The sequence below is a fragment of the Malania oleifera genome, chromosome 7 (genome assembly GCF_029873635.1).
Source record: "Malania oleifera isolate guangnan ecotype guangnan chromosome 7, ASM2987363v1, whole genome shotgun sequence".
Taxonomy (NCBI): Eukaryota; Viridiplantae; Streptophyta; class Magnoliopsida; order Santalales; family Ximeniaceae; genus Malania; species Malania oleifera.
The window spans coordinates 103,165,974-103,193,498 of record NC_080423.1 but is presented as its reverse complement, the minus strand read 5'-3'; the positions used below and the strand labels follow the sequence as shown (position 1 = coordinate 103,193,498).

General features: G+C 32.4%; 1 protein-coding gene, 1 long non-coding RNA gene and 4 other non-coding genes across 8 annotated transcripts; all 6 read right to left on the bottom strand.

The window, feature by feature from the left end:
• Nucleotides 1–17,841: 17,841 nt before the first annotated feature.
• LOC131160032 (uncharacterized) lies at nucleotides 17,842–19,951 on the bottom strand. 2 transcript variants are annotated; one of them, XR_009137912.1, is made up of 2 exons: nucleotides 19,789–19,951; nucleotides 17,842–18,081 (listed from the first exon to the last, which is right to left on the bottom strand). It is a non-coding gene; the product is annotated as an uncharacterized LOC131160032 (long non-coding RNA). The 2 variants fall into 2 exon arrangements; XR_009137913.1 differs by having other exon boundaries at nucleotides 17,842–18,953; nucleotides 19,789–19,918.
• LOC131161156 (small nucleolar RNA snoR31/Z110/Z27) lies at nucleotides 18,793–18,887 on the bottom strand. Its single transcript, XR_009138315.1, has one exon. It is a non-coding gene; the product is annotated as a small nucleolar RNA snoR31/Z110/Z27 (small nucleolar RNA).
• LOC131161032 (small nucleolar RNA R30/Z108) lies at nucleotides 19,042–19,139 on the bottom strand. The gene has a single exon (XR_009138195.1). It is a non-coding gene; the product is annotated as a small nucleolar RNA R30/Z108 (small nucleolar RNA).
• Nucleotides 19,230–19,318, bottom strand: LOC131161169 (small nucleolar RNA snoR31). The gene has a single exon (XR_009138326.1). It is a non-coding gene; the product is annotated as a small nucleolar RNA snoR31 (small nucleolar RNA).
• LOC131161157 (small nucleolar RNA Z107/R87) lies at nucleotides 19,572–19,675 on the bottom strand. The gene has a single exon (XR_009138316.1). It is a non-coding gene; the product is annotated as a small nucleolar RNA Z107/R87 (small nucleolar RNA).
• Nucleotides 19,952–21,407: 1,456 nt separating the features above from the next.
• Nucleotides 21,408–25,998, bottom strand: LOC131160029 (heat shock 70 kDa protein 8). Of its 2 annotated transcripts, XM_058115314.1 has the most exons (4): nucleotides 25,692–25,998; nucleotides 25,546–25,583; nucleotides 25,332–25,364; nucleotides 21,408–23,310 (listed from the first exon to the last, which is right to left on the bottom strand). In XM_058115314.1, the coding sequence occupies exons 2-4, from the start codon at nucleotides 25,547–25,549 to the stop codon at nucleotides 21,584–21,586; spliced, it is 1,764 nt and encodes a 587-aa protein (XP_057971297.1). In that variant the 5' UTR covers nucleotides 25,550–25,583; nucleotides 25,692–25,998; the 3' UTR covers nucleotides 21,408–21,583. The 2 variants fall into 2 exon arrangements, with proteins under 2 accessions (XP_057971297.1, XP_057971298.1); XM_058115315.1 differs by lacking the exons at nucleotides 25,332–25,364; nucleotides 25,546–25,583.
• Between the last annotated feature and the right edge of the window lie 1,527 nt (nucleotides 25,999–27,525).

Genomic DNA, 27,525 nt, shown 5'->3' with positions numbered 1-27,525 from the left:
CATTGTTTTCTTCAATTTTAACTAAAGCTACAAATGTAATACTTACCCCCTCTGGATTCTTTTTTTTTATGAAAAAAATAAAACATTAGAAGATTCGATTTGGATTACGCAATAAAATAGCTAATGTTATTCTCAAATCCAACTCATTATTTGAACCTATATTTTCAATATCAAACTCTCATATTCAAAATGAGCAGACACCGCAATATAAGTGCTAATTAAGGGACATTTTGGTCTATTAACACAAACCTGGCTAGCTAATCATGGAAACCCAAAAAGCTGACCTCAAATCACATCTCTCTCTCTCTAAATTATAATAATTATTATTATTATTATTATTATTATCACGAAGGCTTTGAAGTTGGGAGTTGGGAGCAAACCCAACCCAAAAAGGGGCTTTTCATTTTCTGCTCTGCTGTTGCTGTAGGTGAAGGCAATGGCAGTCGGCAGATATGTGCTTCTCCTTCTGACCATGCACTTGCAGTGCCTTTGATTGGGACATGCACGTATGTCTGTCTGATAGATATAATCTAATATAATATAAAACATATATAATAATCTCTGCTCTAACCGGAAAGTCAATGACCATTATCACAGATATATGTATCGTCACATGCACATCCTACCGTGTCAACTTATGTGGCTGCCCTTAGAAATGAATCAATGATGACATCCTTGTCATGACCTTCTTCTGTATGGTATTTTAACAAATATCTTTGAGGCATCTTTACATGTGAAAACATATATGAACCACACCCATCGTTCCACAATATCTTTGCTGGATTGGACCAGCAAATCACCACTATATAAAGCATCACACACGCATGTTTACATGACATTATGCTTGTTTTACTTTTTTTGAAACTAGAATTGTTTTGAGAACATAAAAAAAAAAAAATGACTAATCTCATTGATGAATGGACTCCATAATTTTTGTGTTGTTTTTTATGACTGTAGCTCATTGTTGGTAGCGTGACATGGAGAAGTAGTAATCAAGAATGATTTCTGTTTAAGAAAAAGTAATTGGAACTTGCAAAGGGATGAGAGATTATTACTTATAAGTTTGTTAAAAAAATTAGAATGGAGAATGAAAGTTTATATACATGGTTGATCCCAAACCTAATAGGTTTAAGTTTTGAAATCAAATTGGTGCTAACTCAAGTATATCAATTAAGTACGACTCCCCAATTCTAACAAGTGGCATTAAAGTTGTTGGTTCGTAACTTGGGCAAGCAACATTATAAAGTTAAGATATAAGGTTATTTGCGTTGATGTGCGAACAGTTGAGAGATCAAGTATGTGACCTAGATCAATAGGGATTATCTAAGCTGCACAAATGGATCTGAGTAGGATCAGGACGTAGGAATTAATTAGGGTTTATAGCCACGTGAAATGTTATCTGAGACACACGTAAAGCTCAGAAGTAAGGTCCACTTGAATAATTGTTGAAAAATTGGACTTGCTCTTGTTAGACGAATGGAAGATTTAGAATTCTGGAATTCTTCTTGCTGAGATTCTCATTGATCATGCAGGTATATATATATACAATAAAAAGGAATAATCAAAACAGAAAGAATTTGTTATAGTTGGTTGAGTGAAACATAAAAAGGGAATAAAAAATATAAAGCAATAATAGATTACAGTGGTGCAGATTCCTGCACACCGATATTTTGGGAAAATGCCTCAACTGGGTTATATAACTTAATAACAAGGGAGACGATTCAAATTGGATTTGAGTATTCATGCATGTGTTCTTATGAATGGATACCCACAAAAAATGAGTGATAGATCTTATAGATGCTAATCCCATAGATGAGTAGACTCCCATGATTGAGTAATGACTCCTAGTTAGTTGCATAATGAATAAGAACTCCCATTCAAAGGGAAAGTTATTAAAGCTTACAAGTTAGGGAGAGATTACTGAGAATACTGTTGATGAGTTTGCCTCACATTGAAAAATTTGAGTAGATGACGAGTGTTTAATTGTACGGATGCATATATGATTGAACCCAAAACCTAAAGTTACTCATGTACATCATGTTTACACAAGAACTCTTCCGATCCTAGCAAATTTGATAGTTTGTATTAAAAAAATATGTTATTATTATCACAATGTAAATAATAATCATATTTTATAAATTATAAATTTTGATAGTTTACATTGAAACGTCTTACAAATTTATAATAAGAAATAACTATTATCAAATTTCATAATAAGAACACATTCTTCTCCTCTTCGAATAGAATACTGAAAAATAAACCAAAAAAATAACTATTATTATCCATATTTTTAAATTTCTCATTACATTATATCATATTCCTAAGATACCCATTCTACGATTAAACATAATTTTATAATTTTTTTCAATTATCTTATAGTACAATCTCTTCACAAACAAAATCAAGTTCTTCATTCCTATTTCTTTTACAAATGAAAATACTTATAATTGACAAATATATAATGTTTAATAGTCGACATTACTACATGTTTGTCAATATACTCAATAATTAGTTGACAAAAAAAAAAAAAAGATATCATGGTTATTAAGATCATGGATTTGTATGGTTACTTTCATTCGCCACAAGAACCCATTATAGTCACAAATTTGTGATATGAATAACACCACTCAATAAAAAAGGATAGGATGATAATATTAATTAACAAATCTCAAGAAGTTTAATTTTATTTCAAAATATTAAAGTTCTCTTTAGAATCTTTAGACCAAGATTTATTTGAACAAGGGAAAGGAAAATACAAAAACATAATTTTTTTTCATTATATTATATATTCTCACTATATCAAAAATGATTGAAAATAAATTTCTATTTAAATATGATTAGAAATATAAGGAAAATTAATTGTTAATGATGTACAAAAATTATTTCTTGTCCACTAATTTACCATATATATAACCAAACATGAAAGGCAAATTCCTTCATGTTTTTTTTTTTCTGCTTTTAAATTCATTTGGAACTCAAGAAACATTAGAGGAAAGGAAAAGAAAAATTCAGAAGAATTTACTTCTTTATATTGGTTATCAAAGAAAGTAAAAAATAAAATTTAAAAAAAATCAAATTAATGAATAAAATGTTAATTTTACATGCTATTAATTAACGTTTAATTTTTTTAAAATTTTTAGTCATATTAGAATAAAATTTAAATTTTAATAGTATTGATATAGAGAAAAATATAATAATAATAAAAGGGTTTCTTTTATTTTTTTATTTTTCTTTTATTTTCCTAAATAAAATCTTTAAACTAAAGAGACCCCTTATTTTTTATTTTTTTTTTAATTTACAAAAATTCTAATTCTAATTCTAAAATTCATACATGTAAATACTATCTTAAGCTACATTTGAGAGTATAGATTTTGGATCTAAAATTTAGATTAGGGTACGTTTCGATAAATTTCATATTCAATTTTGTCTAAGTTTAATATAAATTCTATATCTGGAAAAGCCTTAGATTTAAATTTATGTAAATTTAAATAAGATCTAATATAAAATTATATTAAATTTCTTCAAAATTCAAATCTAAATTTAAGACGATAAATTCATACTTCGGCACACATTATTGTTTTCGAAATCACCAACCCATAAACACCGCGAATATCTATCCGCATGGGCCCACCAACCAGAGATCTAGCTAAGCCCCAGAAAATAAAAATCTTGCCCTAGCTAATGCCCCAGCAGAGTGTCCATGATCAGACCAAACATGCCCCTACCCCACCTTCAAGTAGGGTTAGCCAGCCCATCTTTGGGTTGGGCCCAAATCATTAGTTTCAACAGAGAACTTGAGTGCACACTGGCTTCAGCATGCAACTTGGGCTTACTCACACTCTGGCCCATGTGTCCCCACCCCAAGTCCTCAACATTGAACATTATCCATACATTTCAACTCACTTAACTCATATTCCTCTTTACATGAAATAAAATATAGAAATAATACGGAAGTATTTTTTAGAAAAAGCGTTAAATTTAATGAGTACCGAATTTAAGTACTGAACCGAAAAGGGTACTGAAAGTTATAAGTGGTGTTTATTGTATTTTAAAAAAGTGATATTGGATACGTACTTTTATTATAGGGTAGTTTATGATTATTTTTAAACATATTATAAATAATATAATATATTATTTATTAATTAACTATAATCTTGTTATTAGTGTATATTTATAACATATGATTATCGCATTAATTTGTGTTAGAAATAATGTTAATAACTAAATTAAAATTTTTTGTTTATTTAATGTTAATTTAAATTTTTAGATGATTCTTTTCTTCAGTCCATAATTTAATTATATTTTATTACTAATTTATAATATATAATGCATAATAAAAAATATATAATTATTTTTTTAATTAATAATTACACTGACCATTATTTTAAATTAAATTTTAAATATTTTTTATCAAGTAAAAATGATATAATTTTTTTATTAACAATGAACTTATTCTTAGTTTATATTTATAACATATGATTATCATATTAATTTATGTTAAAATAATAGTATTATTTAAATTAGCATTTTTAATGTTAATATTAATTTCAATTAATAGATAGTTTTTCTTCTTTATTTTAGAATTTAAAAATAAGTGCACAAAATTTTCATGATAGATATCTAATAGTTGGTCTCAGAATTTCAACAATAAATTGAAAAGATCATTCATATAATTTCCACTTTGATTCTATTATTTACTAGCCACAAAATCTTTTACCGAATCATAGGAGAAATCCCATGAATGAAATGGGGATTGAGAAATTTTGTATGCCAAATATACACGAAAAAGTATGATATTCAATTGGAGAGGCTCTTTCATTAAGATGGTTATTATTATTATTATTATTATTATTATTATTATTATTATTATTTTACTCTGTACTTTCCCTTATTTTAAAATAAATAAATAGATTAGATAATGCATAAGCATCCAAAGGATCCGAAGAATAAAAGCTATTTTACATCGTCATGCATACATGGATTCAATCATCGACAAAAGCTTCAATTCTCTCTCTAAAAAAAAACTTAATACCACCATTCATTTATTTATTTATTTATTTATTTTTGCCTATTCTCATTGGCTGTTGTGACTGTGAATTCTTCCCCTCTCATTGCAAATAGGAAATTAGACCATACGAACAAAACATGCACATATCACTTCACTTAAAAACCATATTCTTATTGTGATTAGTACATTCCATATGTAGATTGAAGGGGTGAAAGGAAATATTTTCCCTTTTGCAAATACAATATATCTTTGAACATTTAACTTCTCCACATATGCATGCAGTGGGAGCTGTTGTCAGTCACCTTCTGCATCTCATTTTTTATGTGCACATGAAATGGTCCTACATCATCAATGAAATGCCCACTAGTCCTTAGACCCAATTTTTTGGGCCTGTCCAAAATCTAGGGTACAGTGCCTTTGCCTGTGAGCAGAGATCACATGCAGTACCTATCATTTATATATATATATATATAGGGTCAAGCAAAGTTCATGGAGCTAAAGTTGAGCCCTATTACATTGACCCAACTCCATGATTTCAATATCTAACTCAAGTGTAACTAATTTGCCCAACCCACTTGCTCCACTATCACAGCCCCTTGCCCCATTCATCATGCAAAACTGACCCATTACAAAGCTATGGCATAAAGATACATAAAATGCCATAAATATTGCATAAATCATACATACACACTAACGCATGGAAATAGAATATTTTTTTTTTAACTACAGGTGTTTGACAACCTTTTAAGTACTCTACTAATTTATCGAGATAATGATCTTGTTGTGAAAAGAGTATGAGATTGCACAGCAGAATGTATAAATGCAGCAAACAATGAAGAACCAAAATACAATTCACACATGTAGTATATCTGAAAGCAATAAGAATCAACACGAAAATATACGTGGTTCGGTAAAGCTTACATCTACGAGAGCAATCGGCAAAAGTTTCATCGTGAAAATTCAAAGTATACAATACAATGGTTTACAATGATCTTCTCCTTACACAATATGCCCAGAAATACATATTTAACAACCCCTCGAAAGCTTCCCTCCAAATACCCAACCATCCCAACATTCACATTCAAAATTTGAATTCATCCTCGTAGCCTCGAGAACAATCGTCGACGAAAAGGATCAATTCATCGACAATTACTGGTCCATTCGTCGACGAAAGAGGCCTTTTTTGTCGACGACTTTTGAATGTTTGAATGTTATCTGCTCTCGTTATCTCCACTTGTAGACGAACTTAGGCCCATTCATTGATGACTTTTGAATGTCTGAATTTTATCTGCTCTCAGTATCTCCACTCGTCGACGAGTGGGCCCAAAGACTTTAACATATGTTTTCCTCTCTTTTGTCTATGCACTCCATAAAGTATAAGAGCCACAAAAACATAACAATCTCCACCTTAGCGAATATACGCCCCTTGACCTTAGAACCTGAAAAACATATCTGATTGCTCCACCTTGACCTTGGAACTTCGGTTGGGTTTGTCTCCCTTCTAGCACTTGGAGACATGGTGTAAGTTCAAGCAATGTTTGAACTTTTCAGTAATAACCGGATTTGTCAAAATATCCGCTGCGTTCTTAGATGTGTGAACCTTCTCCAATATAAGTTCACCTGAAGCAATCAACTCCCAGACTCTATGGAACCTCACATCAATGTGCTTGGTTCTAGCATGGTACACTTGATTCTTTACTAAGTAAATAGCCCTATTTTTCATACTAAAAAGTCTTTTAATGAATTAACCCATTCTTGGACAAAAGTATATGAAAGATATTAAAGCCAATGATGATTAATACTTGTCCTTATGAAGTTTCAATCGAGTATAAGATATCTTATTTATGAAAACGCATCTGAAGCTCATTTTGATATCTTATATGCTAGTATGTCCTATATAGAAAATATACTTGATTTTTTTGAATCTTTAGGTCATAAAAATTGTTTTGACACAACCGGGACCAAGGATGTAAATGTTCATAATACTAATAAGTTAAAAATTTCTCCCTTATGAGCATAGGATGCTTTTGTCAAACTCTTTGTTTACTCTTTGAAAATTATGAATGTTGAGTTTGTAACTTAGTTAAATCCAATATACTCTTGTGTCCTAACTAGTATGCATCTGCAAATTGCTTAACTCTTGTTCAGAAATTATGTGTGAAACATAACCGCAAGAGTTACAACGAATACTACCTCAAACGCTCCCCAATACATATAATTCTACATTAGCTTCCTTGGATGTGCTTGAGTTCTTCCGAGTGAGTGTCCATCTGATCTTTCTTATTCGAACGTCAAATCGGTCCGATCTTTACCTTTATTCTAGTACTTCATGTATTTGTCACTTGTACATGTACTTAACATAATCTGCAAAGATGGAATACACTAGGAACAATGCATAGGTTAATATTATCAAAACACATTAATTATAATTATGTAACCACCAAGACTAACAATCTCCCCCTTTTTAATGATATGTAACCTATTAAGATTTTATTTAATCTTTCTATTTGTATTTGTACTTATCATAACTTAATATGTAAAGATTAGTTCACTTGAAACCACTAATGGATTGTTATCATCAAAATATGATTATAAAGAACATGTAGCCACCAAAGCTAACATTAACAGCCCCATATGCATGTATAATGATAATATAATATAAATAAGTTAGATACATGTTACTTTATATTTCCAAGTTTAAAATCACAAAGACAAAACCTTCAAAAATAAAGTTAAAGCACACAAAGACAAATTACAAAATTAACCAGTGTTTTGTCATGATCTCTAAAGCCAAAATTACTTATGGTTGATTGAAAGGCCTATTATATTCTCATTAAATGAAACCCCCTCGCCAAGCCAATGTAGAATTATATATATTGGGGAGCGTTTGAGGTAGAATTCGTTGTAACTCTTGCGGTTATGTTTCACACATGATTTCTGAACAAGAGTTGAGCAATTTGCAGATGCATACTAGTTAGGACACAAGAGTATATAGGATTTAACTAAGTTACAAACTCAACATTCATAATTTTCAAAGAGTAAACAAAGAGTTTGACAAAAGCATCCTATGCTCAAATATGTTTTCATAAGGGAGAAATTTTTAACTTATTAGTATTATGAACATTTACATACTTGGTCTCGGTGGTGTCAAAACAATTTTTATGTCGATTCAAAAAATCAAGTATATTTTCTATATAGGACATACTAGCGTATAAGATATCAAAATGAGCTTTCAAATGCTTTTTCATAAATAAGATATCTTATACTCAATTGAAACTTCATAAGGACAAGTATTAATCATCATTGGCTTTAATATCCTTAATATACTTTTGTCCAAGAATGGGTTCATTCATTAAAAGACTTTTTAGTATGAAAAATAGGGCAATTAGTTGACTAATTCGGCGTACAGGCCGAGCTATGGATATGTTTTGCTGGTGTACGGGCCGAACTATGGATATGATTTGTCGGCGTATGGGCCGAGCTATGTTAAAATATAAAATGTCGGCATACGGGCCGATGATTTTCATAATGTATATACATATACAAAATGATGTGATGTTATTAACTTGACAAATATTAGTATGAAATATCCATGTATCACAGTTTGACTATATGATATATGTTATCAGAATCTTGTTGGCTTGGTTTAGGTTAGCACTTGCACGGTACCGATGCTATGTGTTCATGATCATCATAATATTGTGTTAACGTTGTCTTGCGGGGCGGTGTGAGGACAGATAGTCGATGTGGTTTATAAGAAGTGTGGACGCCCCTGGTGTACGGACCAGGTCTAGCAGACCTATCGGACTTATAGATTGTACTTTTGACTTGGCAGTGGTCGGCCAACCATTGTCAGGTCCCGCCTTTGGGTCACACAACCTAGTCATGTGGGGGTAATACATGAAACCAACCAGCTAACTTTCGAGGGTTGTTTTTGTATTATTATTATATGTGATGAATTATGCTTTTGCAAATCCAGTATATTTTGTTATGCTATGATTATACATGTTTTTTTCAGAAATGATATAGACAATTTTATTAAATATGTCTATGTATGGTTTTATGTATAACACGGAAATACTCATGTTGTCACACACTAGTATTAGTTTATTTCCCTTACTGAGAGGTGTCTCACCCCAAATTATATGAACATTTCAGGAGCCCCTAATAGGAGAGCGGATAAAGCTCCACTGAGATAGTATAGTTGATCTACTGTAACGACCCAAAAAATAATGGTATTTAAATAATAAAGAGGGAGGGAAATGGAAACAGAAACAGAAGGAGGTAGCAGGCTTCATCGACGACATTACACTTTGGACGTAATAACCCAGAAGTTTTACACATGATCTCGTCGATGAACACAGGGAGTTCGTCGACGAGCTCATAAGTAGGCCTCGTCGACGAGAAGATACCGAGAGGGAGTTTTGGGATAGTCTGAAATTCATCGACGAGGGAGGAAATTCATCGACGAAATTATTAAAGGACTCGTCGACGAGGTGACGTGTCTCGTCAACGAATCCAGCTCTATAAATAGTGAAAACTCAGGCTTTTCAAGCAAAACTCGTGCAAAAACCCTCTCCTCTCTCTCTCTACATCCCTCTCTCCTTCTCTCTTCGATTCCGGATCCGTTTTACGCCGGATCGATGATCCGAAGCCACCACGACGCTCCTGGTGAAGTTCTCTGCAAGTATGTTGAAGCTGATTGTTGGTGGAGTTGGTTTGGATTTCGTCCCAATCTCAGGGTAAGGCATTTTATTCAGTATTTGTCTTTCCCTCAGTTATGAGAAATACAATACACGAAGAAATACTGATATTTTGTTCTGGGGAATTTGATTTTTAGGGTATTGAGTAGAGAACTCTGCGGGTATAGGGTTAGAGTACAGTAGGGACTTTTCAGAGATAAGGTAAGGGAAATATGCTATGTTAGGAATTTTTATAATGTTATTAGAGATTTTACACATATGTATATACCAGTTTATTATCCAGTTTTACAGAATACGAGTTTTAAAATGTTCGTGTGGCCTAAGTAGATATTTATGTGATGAAGAACTTGTATAATTTTTACAGTATATCATATTATACTAATTACACAAATATAGACAGTATATTATAGATATTTTAACCAAAACAGTATATTACAGTTTTACTCAGATTAGTATATTATAATTTTATACAGATCAGTATATCACAGATATTTATCCAGAATAGTATATTACAGTTTTACTCAGATTAGTATATATTACAGCTTTATACAGAACAGTATATATAGTATTTATAATGTGTCATGTTTCCTATTACCATAACATACAGAGTATACAAACAGAGTATATAAACAGATATACAGAGATAGCATCAAGATGCTACTGATACAGAATATAGAGATTACAGAGTTTACAGTATAAAAAGATAGCGTTGTGGTAATTTTGAAAACATGATGAAAACAATAAAAGAATATATATGTATATATATATATATATATATATATATATATATATATATATTATCAAATCCCTGAGGAAGATTACAGACAGATACAATACAGATAAAGAATACAGAGCATGGTACCGTTGCAAGATATAAATATAGTGCAACCACAAATCTCAGATAGTTTGTGGGTACCGTCGACCGTGCTTGGAGAGTATGTAGCTCCCCAGTTTGCTGGGTGGAGGGGGGCAGTTTGACGAGGTAGCAGCCAGTCTCACACCTAAGAGAGTATGCAGTTTGGCTGGCTAAGGTAGTGTAGAGTATATTGACTTATTTGGAAGGCCGACCAGATTAAGTCCCACCTACGGGCCGCACAACCATGTCATGAGGGGTCAAATCATGACATACAGAGCTCCAGGGATAAAGCACAGTTATGTATATGTATACAGTTTTACAGTATCTGATGAGTATAGTATGATATTAGCAGTATGAAAAGTAAAAAATACAAATGATACAGTTATATTTTAAATTGTGAAAAGAAATATATGCTTTACAGATTTACTATTGTATTATAGTTCAGTTGTTATGTAAACAATATTCCTAACTTAGTTGCCATACACTAGTAATAGCATATTTTCACTTACTAAGCGTCGACTCACCCCATGACTTTAACATTTTTCAGGTGAGTTAGCTGGGCGAGCAGATCAGTCTCACGGATAGAGAGTATATTGATTACCCTGGTCTAGAGGGTAAGTTTGTGTAGGATTTTGTATTTTGGGACAGATATTTTGGAGAGAGATGTATTATATAGTTATGGTTTAGAAATACAGATTCCTGGTATTGTATGATGTGTATGGATGTATAGATTACTTGTTCACTGCATAGGTATGATTTTATATTCAGATTTACCCCAGTGCCTTCCAAGGCTCGAGTTCCATAGCAAAGGGTATTAGAGCAGTTAATATATATATATATATATATATATATATATATATATATATAATGATGTAAATTTTGAGGTCGTTACATTTGCCCTCTCTGAAGGGTAAGTATTTGATAGGGTCAGACGGATTTTTGTGGGAAATGACCCTAAGATTGCTTTTGGGTTGTATATATAATTACTATGGATGTAGTAACTTTGGTATTGTGATGTATGGTATTGGAAATATGGTAATATGAGATGTATGAAATTTTAAGTTTCCTGCTGCTAAGGCTTCCGTGCAATTTTCTAATGTATCCCTGATACCCACAGGTTCAAATTGATTATGATCTGCTGGGTTGTTATATTGGTTTTATTATGTTATGATATTAAAAAAAATTATTATGCAAATTAAGCAGGTTGTTACACAAGAGCATTGTTGGAGGCACGAAGACACGGTTAATAAATCCCTAGAGCTGGCCTACGCCTTTCCCCCATCCCGCCTATATATATTATTAGTTTATATTTAAATTTTAATTTATTATTATTTTAGGCAATTTGGTTAACCGAACTAAAATTTCTCTTAACCGAATCGATAACCGATTAAACAAAATTTGGTACATCCATAACCGAACCGAACCGACCTATTTTTTAACCGAACTGAACCGACCGAAATTGGTCGGTTAATTCGGTTAATTTGGGTTTCCCCGAATTATGCTCACCCCTAGTTTACAATGATCTTCTCTTTACACAATATGCCCAAAAAGACATATTTAACAACCCACAACCCCTTAGAGGCTTTCCTCCAAATACCCAATCGTCCCAATGTTCATATTCAAAATTTAAATTCATTCTCGTAGCCCCGAGAATAATCATCGACAAAAAGGGTCAATTCGTCGATGATTATTGGTCCGTTCGTCAATGAAATAGGCCTTTTCGTTGACGACTTCTGAATGTCTAAATGTTATCTGTTCTCGATATCTTCACTTGTTGACGAATTTAGGCCCATTCATCGATGACTTCTGAATGTCTGAATTTTATCTGCTTTCGGTATCTCCACTCGTTGATGAATGGGCAGGTATCTCCACTCGTCGACGAATGGGCAGATATCTCCACTCGTTGACGAATGAAACCCATTTGTTGATGAGTGCCCGCTGCACATCACCAATGACTTCATTATATGTTTTCCTCTCTTTTGTCTATACACTCCACAAAGTGTAAGAGCCACAAAAACATAACAGATCGTACCTTTCTATTCTTCTCCACTTAATTACCAAGGTATTATATCGAATAAAAAGTTGTGACTGTTGAGAATTCCACTTGTGAGTTTATCTCACATTTAAAAAATTAAATGGGTGATGGATGCTTATATAAATGGTTGGATCCAAGATATAATAGGCTTAAACTTTTAAATCAAGTTGGTACTCACTCATTTGTATCAAGTCCACCCATGGACTCCTCTAGTGCTAACGGTAACCTATAAGACTCGAATCTTGACCATTTAATTAAGAAAACTTTGAGTTTACCACCTGAGTCACCCACGGGGGCATATAAAATCAATGTTTTATCCTGGTCAGAGATTTGAGTGATGAATAATAAGCATAGGTCATTTATACATTATATATGCACAAAGCAAAGACAGACTCACAATCAAAAGTGAGAGTTGAGACTCTCTTAAGCAGCACTTTTAAAATTTACTTTATAAGGTTAAATTTTTATAATTATCTATGAATAGTCATAAATTATAATAAATTTAAAGTAACTATCAAAACAAGTAATAGAAACATCGTTATAATCATTTTTGTACATTTAATGTATTCCACGAATAAGGAATGCATAGAGTTGAATATAATAAATAAGAAATTAAAAGATTTCATTGAAAATATTCCTTTGAAAATTTTTGAAAAATCAATAATAAGTTCTTCTCACCATCTAAATAGTATGAAAACTTGTTGAAGGAATGAAATATATATATATATATATATATATATATATATATATATATATATATATATATATATATATATATAAAACTTACATTTCAGATCTTCAATTTCCTAAAATCTCTGGTTAGCCATTCTCTTGTTTATCAACCTTGAAATTCTATACATTAGGTTCACCAACACCATATTTACCTGTTGAGGCATCTAGTAAGCATGTCCAATGTAGCTCAATACCATGTCTTACTATTGTTCTCTATTACCCCAAAAAACAAAAAAGAAGGCAAATAGGCATTATGGACAAAACATTGTTCAACAAAGTGACTACTCAAAGCATCGTTCAATAAAATAAAATTACCTTTTTGTCCCTGTTAGCTGGACTCTTGTTTTGAACATGATAAAAAGTCATTTCATAAAATTACTTGATACATATTTAACTAAGAAATGACATTTCCCTTGTTGGAAAATATTATAAAATTATGCCCAAAGATTATATGCACGCACAATAAATATGAAAAATAAAGAAAATCAAAAGGGAGAAGAAGAACACAAATTTACATGATTTAGCATTGTGCCTACTTCCACGGAGTTTCTCGACAATTTTTACTATCAAACAACAATTGCCTTAGGATTTCAACCATCAGTTATAATGTGTATATATAATCCCATATGAAACCCAAAGTACTCTCATATGATAATAGAATTACATTGTGTTTTGACTCAAACGATGCTTATAACAGTTTTCGAATGAATAACCCTTTGATACTGTTATTGAGAACTCCATTGTCCGTTTGTCACTTGGAAAAAATAAAGTAAAAGAAGTGCTTATATACATGGTTGATCCTAAAATTCAATTCGCTTAACCTTTTGGGTCAAATTAGTGTTCACCTATGCATGTCAAACCCACATGAAGACTTCCCTGATGCTAACAAAAAATTACGAAGTTTAAATGTAATTATTTAAACTTGCAAAGTGATGTAAATTTTGTGAAGCTTTAAGAATTTTGTAATTTATATGTATAGTTTATTATAAGCATGTCCGAGCGGTGACCATATGCATAACCCATTATCTGGGCCCAGGAAAGCCCATGAACGTAGAGTTGGGCCCTGTTACTTTGACCAGACTCCATGAGTTCTACATCTCACTCAAGTGTATCTTGGCCCAACCCACATGGCCACATGCTGCACTATCACAACCCCATGCCCCATTCATAATGCACATTTGACCAATGATATTTAGACTTATGGGACAAACAAGTTTTCTTTTTATATAAAAGATTATTAGGAATTAAAATTTGTAAAAACATATATATATATATATATATATATATATATATGTATGTATATGTGTGTGTGTATTATTAAAAGTAAATAATAAAAGGAAATGTTGTCGACATGTAAAATTAAATTTTAGTTTAAAATTTTAATATGTTTTTATTTGCTTTAATTTAACAAATTAATTCTTTTATATTTTTATTTCTTTTTATTAACATATTTTTAAAAAAAAAAATTCAAATGACACTATAAAGTTTGAAAGTATAACACAAAATCTCAACTTGCAAACAAAAATCTATAAATCTAGGCCTTTGATTGAAACAATTGTAGTAGGTTCAGGTCCAACCTAGTGGGCCAACAACAACAACAATAACAAAACCAAGCTTTAGTCCCACTATATGGGATCGGCTATATGAATTCTTTTTCGTCAATTTATGCGAGGTCCAACCTAGTGAGCTAATATTACAAAATTTATTTATTTTTTCCCATCTTATTTTATTTTTTATTTTTTATTGAATTCCTTTTATGACTCAAGGCAATCGATTCTGAACACATGAATCAACAGATTGGGCTTGGTCCAACAACTCAATCCCATTTTGACCCAACCCCATACACCTTTTCTTGCCATTGCCCCATCTCGATCTTTTGTCCACCATTTTTCATCATTTCTTGAATTTAGAAGATCCAATACATATACAAGTTTCAAGTTTTAACTATTAGAATATCTCCATTTATATGTATCTTTATAACATTAAGTATGAAATGGATGATTACTAGTACGTGGAGGCAGTTGATAGAAAAAGGGGTTGTGTATGTTTTTGTTAATTTGTATACTATGTGTCTACTATGGCAGGACGTGTCTTTAAATTTTACTATATGAAATTTTCTCTTTTCAAATTTCAATTTTTCTTAAGCACACATATTAATCTAAATAGCAAGCGTATGTGAAATCTAAGGCTCCATTTGAACATCTTATAAAATAAGTACTTATTTTATAAGTAGTATTTGATTTACACTTAAAGAAAAATGTACATTTAAAAAAATTCCAAACTACATTTAGAAGTATTTTTTAAAAAATAAATTTAAAGAATTTTATTTTAAAAAGTGCTTATAATATAATTTTATACTAATTTTAGATAAATAATTTCTTTAAAAAAATATACTTTCTTCAACTCATTCAAGTGTCCCTAAATCTTCAATGACTACAACTATTCAAGGATTAAGCATTTGTTTTGAATTGATCTTTTAACACTTTTATGTCATTGATGATGTATATATACAGCGTCAAGGATACTTTATTGGTAATTAAGTGTTGGAATTGATGTATTCCTAAGAAAGGGTGAATTGGATATTTAAAAATCTTCTCCTATGTCAATTCAAATTCCACAAACAGCAGTACACAAACACAGGGTATATTTAAATACATACCAATTCAACAGATAAATTATTGAGCAGATATTGAAACAAATAAGTTATTCTCAGTAATTCACAATCATTCAAAGTACATATGTAAAATAATTAGAAAATTAAACAATATCATATAGGTGCAAAAACTAAATTGCGGAAATATAAAGTGCACACACGATATGTTATCGGGGTTTGACTAATACTGGCTACGTCTCCGCTTCAAGCTCACAAGTAAGAGGATTCACTAAATTTGCTCATCTGCGGGTGGAGCGACACCGTTTACAACCAACCTCTCCTTACTGGGCAAAGGAATACTTTAGGTCAAATTAATAGGGCTGACCCTAACCTTTACAACATCTTGCAAGATGGTATACCTAGTTCTCTTAATCAAGCCTGAACTAGTCTGGTGCTCTCTTAACCAAATTAGACCAATTCGAGACTATTCACAAGATTAATCTTCCTCTTCCGACCACACGTCAGGAATACAAACAAATAATCAAATAATTTTTCATGCAACAAAGAATGCTTATATAGTAAGCAAATGTGTATAACAATAAGCTCAATGCTCTCACATATGATATGAATGTAAGGTTCAGTGTAAGTATGGAATTTTCTCAAAAATAACTTTTACAATCTTTAAGGTATGTATATATATGTATGATAATGACTCAAAGATTTAACCCTAATAAAATATTTTTCTCTAAAAATGTTTTTCAAATGGAGTGCAAGAAAATCTAGGGTTTTTGCTTTTCAAATGATGTTGCACAATCAAAATACGTGTTTGAAGTCTATGTGCAAAAAGGGTTTCCAAATAAGAAAGTATTTCTCCAAAAAAAATTTCCAAGAAAATGTGGATCAACCTATAAGCTCATTCTCAAAAAGGTTTTCAACAAATAAAAACAAGTAAGAATAGAAAGCTTTACAAACACGAATGCCCAAAATAAAAGCTCCTTATTCAACAACCTTCAAAATGCAAAGAACTTGCAAGTAAAAGAATAAAGGAATTAATCAAATGTTCTCTTCAAAATGATTTTAAAACAAAGGAGTGTAAAAGTAAGTAGTATGCTTTGAAAAGATTGAAAGAATTTGAGCAATAAGAGGAGTATGAATATTAAAAATTTCAGAAAATTTCTCTTAATGATTTTTGCTAATATTATTCTAATTAAGATAAATGAGGAAATATATATAGATACTCTAAAAAATATAATCATTGGTGACTTATTGGGTATTTTTAAAAATGTAATTAAGTTTAATGAAAAATAACCTATTTAACCACAGTAAAAATTTCACCAACTCAAAAGGTTTGGTCAACCATATTCAAGGTTCGATCGATCACTTTAATAAGTTCAATCTACCGTGATAATTTTAAGCTGTCAGTTTGGTTGACCGTCTTAAGACGATTTCATACCTTTCGTAGGTTCGATCGACCATGACAAAAACTAATTGATCATTTAAGAAGTTTGGTCGACCAAGACAATTTTGAACTACAAGATTCGATCGATCAAATAGTTGAGATGACAGTGCTTTATGATTCAGTCGACTAAGGTAGGTGCGTTCAATTTAGAACAGTCGATCGAAGGAAGTTAAAATGTTGACTTTTGATCAGTTCAATCAACTAAGCCAATTTGTACATAATGGATTGGGTCGACAGAGCCAAGTCAAATTTTGACTTCAAGCTTTGAGTGTGTTCGGTCAACCAAGGGCTACAACACATAAACTGATCGGTCGACCGAGACTTTTAATTGAGACTAAAAATACAACATACTGATGCTTTTGCCCTGATTTTGACTCTAACTAATTTAAACTATTTTATATGAATTTTAGCTTTTAAGAAAATTAAAAAAGGCTTTAAGTTTAGATTAAGTCCTCTAAGGTCAAGTTTGGATCTCTGCGATTAAACTATGGTCATTTTGAACTTACATCCACATCATGCATGTCATGCTTTTATTACAAACCAAATTAAAAACTAAAATACATTGACAATCAAAATAACAAATGTCTTATTCTTCTTTTGCTCCTCGAATTCTTCATAAAATACGCCCGATGATATGATCTTTATATTCTTCCTAACTTCCATATCTTTCTTATGTGTGCGCCAAAGTATTAAACCTGCTTCAAACATTGAATACACATACATAACTTATGATTTATCATAATCAAAACCAAGAATCAAACTCAAAAAATTAACAATAAATAATAACTTAAGGATAAAATTTGTCTCTCTAACCTCTATTGATTGTATATTATATCATGTTGTTGAAAAATTCGGCTTCTATTATTTGATTTAATATAATTTTATATTTGTGGAGAAACTTAAACATGTATTTATTAGTCAATTAATATAAGAAAATGAAGCAAACATTGAAACAGTAATATTCATTAATACCTCTATAAACAATGGGTAGTAAGGAAGACGAAAACAGCGAAATTCCTTTCCTTGCATGAACTCCAAACAAAACCCTCAATCTAAAGTTGGCTTTAGTAAAAAATTTGAAAATATTTTTCCTTTCATATTTTTAATTATTATTTTTTAAAAATATTCACGACTGTTTGGGTGTATAAAATTTCAGCCTTGGATTTGAATTGAATAAATTTTAATAGTCTTATATTACATCTTATTATTGAATCCAAAATTTCCCTCCAAACATTGGACAACAACGTTATTTGATTTATGGAAGCAATATATTATTCGATAAAACTACCAAATTCTATTACAACTATTCAACCTAAAAATATTGCCCCGCAATCCAAGCTAATTTGCATATTTGTCTCCCAAAGAGAACTTATGATCAATTCCTTCGCTTAAGATAACTCACATTAATCATCATCAGAATGGATATTATTTCTCATCCACAGCTTTTGAAACTGTGTAGGAAGGTGTCCTAAGATTCATCCAAACTTCATCACTTGATGATCCTGATTATATCCATGCTAGCGAGTTCATTCAGAGTCATGAATTGATTTGCAATAAAATTTTCAAGCTGAAATAAAAAACAAAGACAAGTATTTTGATACAGCAAATTTGAGAAAACCTAATGCAAGTACATCAGGCGAAATGGAAGTAGGAGACTGCTCAGAAGTGGCTATATGTTAATGGTTCGATTCTGCCAGCAATTATCCTCAAGAGATTTAAGTAGAGGGAGCTTAGAATCGTCATTGCAGTCTCAATAATGAGCGAACACAAAAATAAAATGCAAAGCAGTAAACAGCTCTTATAGCCAAAAATCAAAAACAGCATTTGAAAACGAAAATTGAGTAGGGATTCAGAAGCAAACTACTTAGCATCACTGGAAAGTAAAAATCTCAGATCAAGTGTTGGATTAGATTGACGCTTCATCCTTATCCACGACAGCAGAGTAAAACGAACACCGATTAATTCATACAAAAATATGAAATTTACTCGCATAAATGGAATTTTAATAGTGTAAGAAATTGCTCGGTAGCTGCATCAAAGACCTAAATCATGATTCTGACTGCAATCGGCCAACCGAGAAGCAACAGGAGTAGGAAATGCAGAAGACGATTAGAACAAGAGAAAAAATCAAAAGCAATCCAAATAAATCTAAAAAAACACAAACTAAAAACGGAGGTATGAGAAAGATCGCTCAGGTCAGCGGGGTTGTCGACACGCAAGGTTCTTAAAAGAAAGAAGCCTGCATTCCGGTCTGTTGAGCTTGAATTTTATTGAGTCGTCATAGCGATCTTCGCATCGGGAAAAAAAGAAACAAAACAGCAAAAGCACACAACAAGAGCAAAGCAAAACACAAGAACACACACACACAGAGATGCAAATGAAAAGAGAGATGGAACCCTAACCCTAGATTGGGAGGGAGGGAGGGCGGCGATTGGCGGCGAAACCCTAGCTCGAGGGTAAGCATCCTTCGTGGTATTGGGGTATGCTGCCTGCTTATTTATATAGGGAAGAAAACTAGGGCTCCATGTTTACGGAAAAAATTGCTCTCAAACTACCTCCTAAAATAAAGTCAAGGGTAATAAAACGATGTCGTTTTATGAGGCCATGTTAACGAAAATATCATAGATAAATGGACAGTACAACCCTCATATGTAAATAAAATAATCAACAAAAAAATTATATATTTATCTCATAAAATGTCAATTTTTAAAACAAAATTAATAATATACCAAATCAAGTGCTAGAAATAATCTCGCTTTTAAGTTACAAAAAAGTAAAATACTTTTGATTAATTTTTTTTTACTGTAATATATTTTTATCATAATTTTTTGTTATTTAATTACATTTTTTCTAATTGCTATTCAATTCTAATCACATTTATTATTTTTTATTTAAATTAAATGCAAAATAAGCATGGATTAATTTAAACGTTTTATTTGTTTCAACTGAATTAATTATAATAAACGTACTTCCAATTATGTTTGTTCATTAATTAAATATATTATTTAAATATTTTTATTCATTTCAAATTATTTTACAAACAAATAACAAAGTTCTAAATTGTTCATCAAAATAGAACGATCCAATTTGCTTGATTAGCTAGTTTCAATTTGAAATAACATCTTAAGATTTATTTGGTTCTAAACATTTTCGAACTACCCCACAAACAATAAGAAAATGAATCATAACTATGTTGTTTATTTACTTAAGAAATAACCCTAAAATATATATATATCAAAATTAAACCCTAAAATAGAATATATTGTGACTAGAATATATTATTTTGTTTCAGATTTCAAAATAATATATTGAAACGTTAAAATGGATTTCAAACTACCCTACAAACAATAAGAAAATGAATCATAACTATGTTGTTTATTTACTTAAGAAATAACCCTAAAATATATATATCAAAATTAAACCCTAAAATAGAATATATTGTGACTAGAATATATTATTTTGTTTCAGATTTCAAAATAATATATTGAAACGTTAAAATGGAAATATGTTAATGACTAGTAGAAAATAAATTTTTTTTAATGAATATTTAAAATTATGAAATCCAATTTCAGTCTATTTATTTCATTCTTGCTTATTTAGTCATAAAGATTAATTTTAATTTATATTAATTTTTGAAATATTTAGAAAATTATCTTACCTTATTTTTATTTTTATTTTTTCAATAAAATAAATAAATTTATATAAATTGATAAAAAAAGATTCATATTATAGACTCTACCTAGTTAAACATAAAATTTTATTTTATTTTTATTATGGTTAGTATAAAAAATAAAAATCAAAAACAACTTTCTCCTAAATTATCAACTCCATCTAATGAAACATAAGACTTAATTTTTAACATCTTTACAAAAATATTTAAAATTTTAAGAACATAACATTTTTTTTGTAATAATTTAACAAATTTAAATAAATAATAAAAAATATTTTCCACATCAAAACATGCCTTAATGTCTTTCAAGCTAATCAACACACCCATGGATCTCTCAAAACACAACTCAACTTTTGAAACATCATGAGTTCAAACAAGGTTAAAAGAGTTGCACATATAGGTTCATTACATCAAGCCAACACTCGCATACACATCAACACTATGACAACAGTTAATGGCACCTGTTCCTGTATGTCCAAGTTCATCAAAAGCAGAGTATTCTCAACAGTAAAACAGACCCACAAATATCACCCTTGAATTTTCTTCCGCACAGTAACCAAGTCCATTGTGGATCCATAAGTTCTGGACAAAGCTTCAGCACACCAGCCATGGCCATCATCCACGGTTGGCATCCGAACTTCCATCGGAGGTGAGACTGGATTTTGGGCCCCTGGCAGTGTAACACCAGCCAAAACTCTCAGCACATGCGAAGCATCAATGTCCATGCACACATTAATGTCCGGAACGCCTTTAGGTGCAGGAGGAATCCCCACAATCTTGAAATAGCCCAGAAGATAGTTTCCTTTCACTGCCTTCTCTTCGCCTTCATAAACAAAAATGAGTGCCTCAGCCTGATTATCACGAACTGTGGTGAAGCCCAAATCTTTCCGTGCAGGCATCGCGGTATTTCGATGCATGATGGGCACGAATTTATCTCCATCTGCACATATCCCTATGCTAAGAGGGGTGGCCTGAATAGTTAATAGGTCCAGGCTACCAAAAGGATCAGAGGCACCAGAAGCCACACCGCCTTCCAGTGCGGCTCCACAAACTGCAGCTTCCAATGGGTTCATCCCCTTGTAAAGGTCCTGTTTTTTACATATGCCCAGAACAAGATCCTTTACTTTTGGAATAGCTGAACATCCTCCTACAAGAATAACATCACTGACATCCTCAATTTCTACCTTGGCATCCTGCAAGCACTGGATAATAAGGCTTTCACACTTCTCAAACAGCTTCCTATTCACTTCCTCAAATTCCTCTCTATCCACAACCTTGCATATTTTCAGTCCATTTCCTAAGTCAACATCGACCTGCACCGTGGTCTGGGAGGAGAGCTTGTGGATTGCATCTTGGGTAGCAATCCGAAGCAACCCCATTGATTTTATCTCATTAATCCCATGATTGGAGAAAAGACTGTCAAAATCAGGCAAAAGATGATGCATCATATTCTGAAGTATGTCTTCCCCTCCAATTGCACTTCCTGATAAGGCCTTTATCTGGGAAACTCCCCCAGCTGTAGCAGTTACAGCTACATCACAGTACCCCGCACCCATATTGAAAATAAGGGCAATATTTTCAATCCCACTGCCCATATTCTCATGTACAGTTTGTTGTTGCTGCTGTGCATATAGTAAGGCTACGGCTGTTGGTTCCGGCATCAGTCTGAGGACATGAAGGCCAGCCATGGCACAGGCTCGCTCAATCCGAGTCAGCTGGAACCTGCTGAATGAAACCGGAATGGTCAAAACAACATTTCTTATGGGCTGCTTCAGCTGAATTTCTGCCATGGCTCTTAATTCCACCAGGAATATTGCAAGGACCTCTTCAGGAGTGGTGGATCTCCAAACATTGTTCACCAAGGCTGCAATAAATGGCCGGACACCGATGTCCAAAGTTTGCACCAAAAATGGGAGGCTTTTGCTTGCATGAACAACTGGGTCAGTGTCAACTCTACCAATTAGGCGCTTCATGTTGAAGATTGCAGCTCCAGATAAAATATCAAGCTCATGGGAGAGCTGACCACTGACTCCGCCAGAAGGGATTTCATCCTTAAAAATGACATATGATGGCATTATCTTTTGATGCCTAGTGTTCTTAAGGAGCTCAACCTGGGAGCCATTCCAGACTGCAACACTGCACTGTGATGTGCCAATGTCGATGCCAATTGCAATTTCAGGGAAAACAGATGAAGATTTTTCCTCTCCCGTTGTCTCACTATCAGATGCTACAGTGTATGCTGGTTCAGCCATTCCTGCATTATAACTAGTTTTTACTCATAAAGACATTAAAATTAAATATTACATGGCAGAACCATTTCTATTTTTCATGTGACCAGCAGAACAAAGATCATTAGAAAGTTATGATCCTGTTGACATGCTCTTTAGACTCTTATACACAACAATCATATGATATTAAATCTGTAATTGATTCTTTAACTTCCTTAACAGCTGTGGAACTTTGCAATGTAGTAATTCAGCCTTGGACATTAACTTGCTTTTTCCTCCGCTGGGCATAGGAGTTTGCTAATTTGTAATGGGGAGCTATGGCGCATGTTAATTGATTGAAGCATACACAAAGGCATCCGACTATTGAAAGAAAAAAAAAATCCACAAAACAACATGCACAATTTGCTTCAGATTCCTACAATATTGGATTCATGATTCATATTAAAATTGTTGAACTCCTTCCACAGGAAAACATACCCCTATTTTCATTTGCAATATCTCATTATTAGGAAAAAATTAGACTTTTGCACAAGGAATTGTACACTCATTAATCACCACCCAAAAAAAAGAAAGGTTCAGGCAACAGCGTAAGGATATTAGCATTTACTGCTTGTCTTCTTTTTTTGACCTAGATTACAACCAAAAATGATTAGGGGATAGATGGAGAGAATGGAGGTCGTTTCTTACTCTCTGTGATTAGGTGAAAAGCTTTTATTTATTCAAGAAAGTCTGGAGAAAACAGATGGGAAAAAAAAAAAAAACAGATGAAAACCTCCATTTCTCACTCTTACACAGTGAGAGTGTTAATCACAGCGGCAATTCTCATATTCAAACTTACATCTCAAACATAGATCACAGCTTAAGGCCAAGAGAGAAAAATAGTGAACAATCCATGGCCTCCTATTACAAATATCAACGCTAACATCACCTTAGTGACATCAATTTCCATTGCCATTCCACCACCAATTGCCAGCATGAGTGTGTTACCAACAAATAACAGCATTCATTACTTCATCATAATGACAATTTATCAATTTAATAATTACAGAATGTGAGCTGCCTTTTTGGGTTAATGGCTTCTAAAGGTTCACACAATGTGTGCTCTGCACAAAGATGAATGAAGGATGGCAGTATGCCAAAAAGTATGGCAAGGGGTATCAAATATTAATAGAGATTCCTTCAAAGTGGTGTTGGCAGTTCGTGATGTTCACGAGGCAAATGATTCAGCACTAAATCAAAAGGGTACAGGGAACAAGATAGAAAAATGAGATATGGCAACCACCAGTAGAGATTGGGAAATAGAAGGTGTTGGTTTTAGTTGTATTGATGGTTTGACGTGGAAAACTCAGTTGAAGAACACTAGTGCTATTTGGCATGTAGGAATGGAAGGGGATCAAATTTAATACTTGATTTCAAAACATTCTCCCTTCAATTTTTTATTCCACCCCATTTGCATCACATCCCATTACATTCTGTGAACCAAACATGAGGAAACTCCAAATTAAGGATTTCCATGTTACAGTTCTGCAGGTCTTCACACAAACACCTTAAAGGCATTTACATGCAGGGAAAACCCAAATCCATTAATGAAGTCAGGAAAAATCTTAGGTAGCATTTTGGAACATGGATTTTAGGACTTGGATTTGAAAAAAATCACATTGCAAATTTATACTACATTTTATCTGAATCAAAACAAACCCAAATCCAAAGTCTGAATTTCATAATTCCAAACTCAGGGTTAGAGTTCATTTGCACAAAATCTAGAAATGCCAACTCCCAAACCAGATTGAAAATAACACTAAACCAGCAGAAACAACCCCCTTCCCCTTAGCTCTCCCTGTTTTTTTTTTTTATTTTTATTTTTTTGGTTGGGTGTGCTTAATCATCAACACTTTATTTAGTTACTAATTTTATTAGTCAGACATTTCTTATTGGCAGATATTTAGTGTTCCACAAAATTCAAGATTAGTTGGCACACAGAACTAGGACACGAAGAGGCAAAAAAAAAAAAAACTGATTTTAGCTAAAAATCATCAACTAGACCCACCTGACAAGTAGAATTGATGATTGAGACACGGGTCTGAAAAATTAAAAACACAAAAACCCCAAAAATCATTCAAAGCCAGAACAAATGCAGAATGAACGGAAGGTAATGTTTCTTGAAATGAATCCGCTAATGTAACTAACCAAGTTACTGGGTATCGTAAAAAATTACATGAAAGCAGGAAAACACAGTGATTGTGACATTATATTTTACGTACGCATACATTCAACAGCATGAGCAAGGAAGAAGGCAAGTCTGCAATGGCAGAGTCACAAAGATTGAACAAATTAAAACACAGCAAATGAAGCATCATAGCATGATCACGAAGAGCCACACATAAAGAAAAGAGAAACGGAGACTTACAGGTGGGAAGACAATGATCCACAAAGCAACAAGAAAACAGCAATGGAATTCCTTTCTTCGTCCCTGTGCAAAGCTATAAAAGGGAGCGATGTTCTGGAGTGTCCGAGAGAGAAAGAGAGGGCCAGAAGTAGAACTACCAGGGTCAAAGAATTTGTGGGCCAATTATTAGGAAGTGACCGTCCGATTAGTGCCAACTCAGACCGTCGCCATGGGCGAGGCGCTGTACGGTTCTCCGATCGGACGGTTGAAATTCAATTCTAACCTGCCTACGAGTATGTGGATTGCAAAAGCCACGTGTCTTGTCAGCCTGCGGGGTTACACTTTCAAGCAAATGCAACGATTCTCGAACTTAAAATTCAGTGCATGCGAGACTGCGAGAAGCGTCGAGAGACGTCTGCTTGCGTGGCATGCCCCGTCGGGTTTGGAAATGACACATGTCATGCGCGGACACATCAGAAACATAATAAAAATTAGGACAAAACACATCTCACTCTAAAATTTTAAAACTATTGCAGACCTTATAAAATTTAAAATTTTCACAAAACTTTTCTGAAATTTATCAAAAATAAATAAATCTCTTCTATAACATGTCATTATAATAAATTAAATAGTATAAAGATATTTTGAAATAGTTGTAATAATTACACCAATATTTTAAATAATTATAAGAATTTTAGGAAAAAAATTGATATATTTATAAAGATATTTTAGGCAAGGTCTTAAATTTCGATTATAACTACGGAAATTTCAAAGAAAACTTTGATTTTGATTTTGATTTGGAAAAATAATGAAAATCAGTAGTAAAACATGAAATTCTTTGTAAAACTTTAGAAATGGTTAACAAATAATTATGTAAGTTTTATGAGTAATATATTACAAAATTCTATGATTTCCAAAACCATAACACTTAGACATTACAGATTTTCAGTCAAATATTTTAGTTAGATATTACAGTTATTTTAGTCAGATATTTCAGTAATTCAAGTTTGATTTATAGTGCTATGATTATTTTTTAAATCATGATGAAACAGTAAGATAATACATATTTATAGTATTAAACTCTGATGAATTAGATCAGCTATCAGCAGAACACTGTACCGTTGCAATATTAGATCAGTTTTCCAGCTACCGTGCCACAGAGTTTGTGACAAGGCCGGGCTGAGGATTGGTGATGTGCAGTTTACCAGCTACCGTGCTACGGAGTTTGTGTCAGGGCTAGGCTGAGGGGTAAAGGTTAAATCATGATATAAAGTTTTCCAGGGTATTATCACAATTACTTTTATGTATATAGATTTATAAAACAGTAGCAGGTATTCTAAAGTACTAGAATTATGAATAAACAGTACCTAGAGATGTCAGTGGTATTTTAAACTATATGAGATGTTTTGCCAACTAAATTTAGTTTCAGTTATTTATCAGTATAATATGTTTGTAAACTCAATTGCCACACATTAGTAATAGCATATTTCTTCTTACTAAGCGTTGTCTCATCCCAATGATTTAATATTTTTTAGGCAATCCAGTTAGCCGAGTGGATCAGACTCTCAGATAGAGTGAGCGAGTACACTACCCTCTCTGTATGGTAAGTTTTAATAGATGGTTGTATTTTTGGGTAGTAACCAAGAGTTTTGGGATATATGATACTGGGATGATGTGTAACTATGTAATTATGTTTTGGGGAAATTTTGGATTTTGGTATTGTAAATATGGATGTATATTTTTATGTTTTCCACTGCTTAGGTACGTAATATGAGTAAGGTTTCCTCAATGCTCACTTGGTGTCACGCCCCGAACCCGCAGGGGGGTCCCAGGTGTGAGTTTAAGTAACATAACC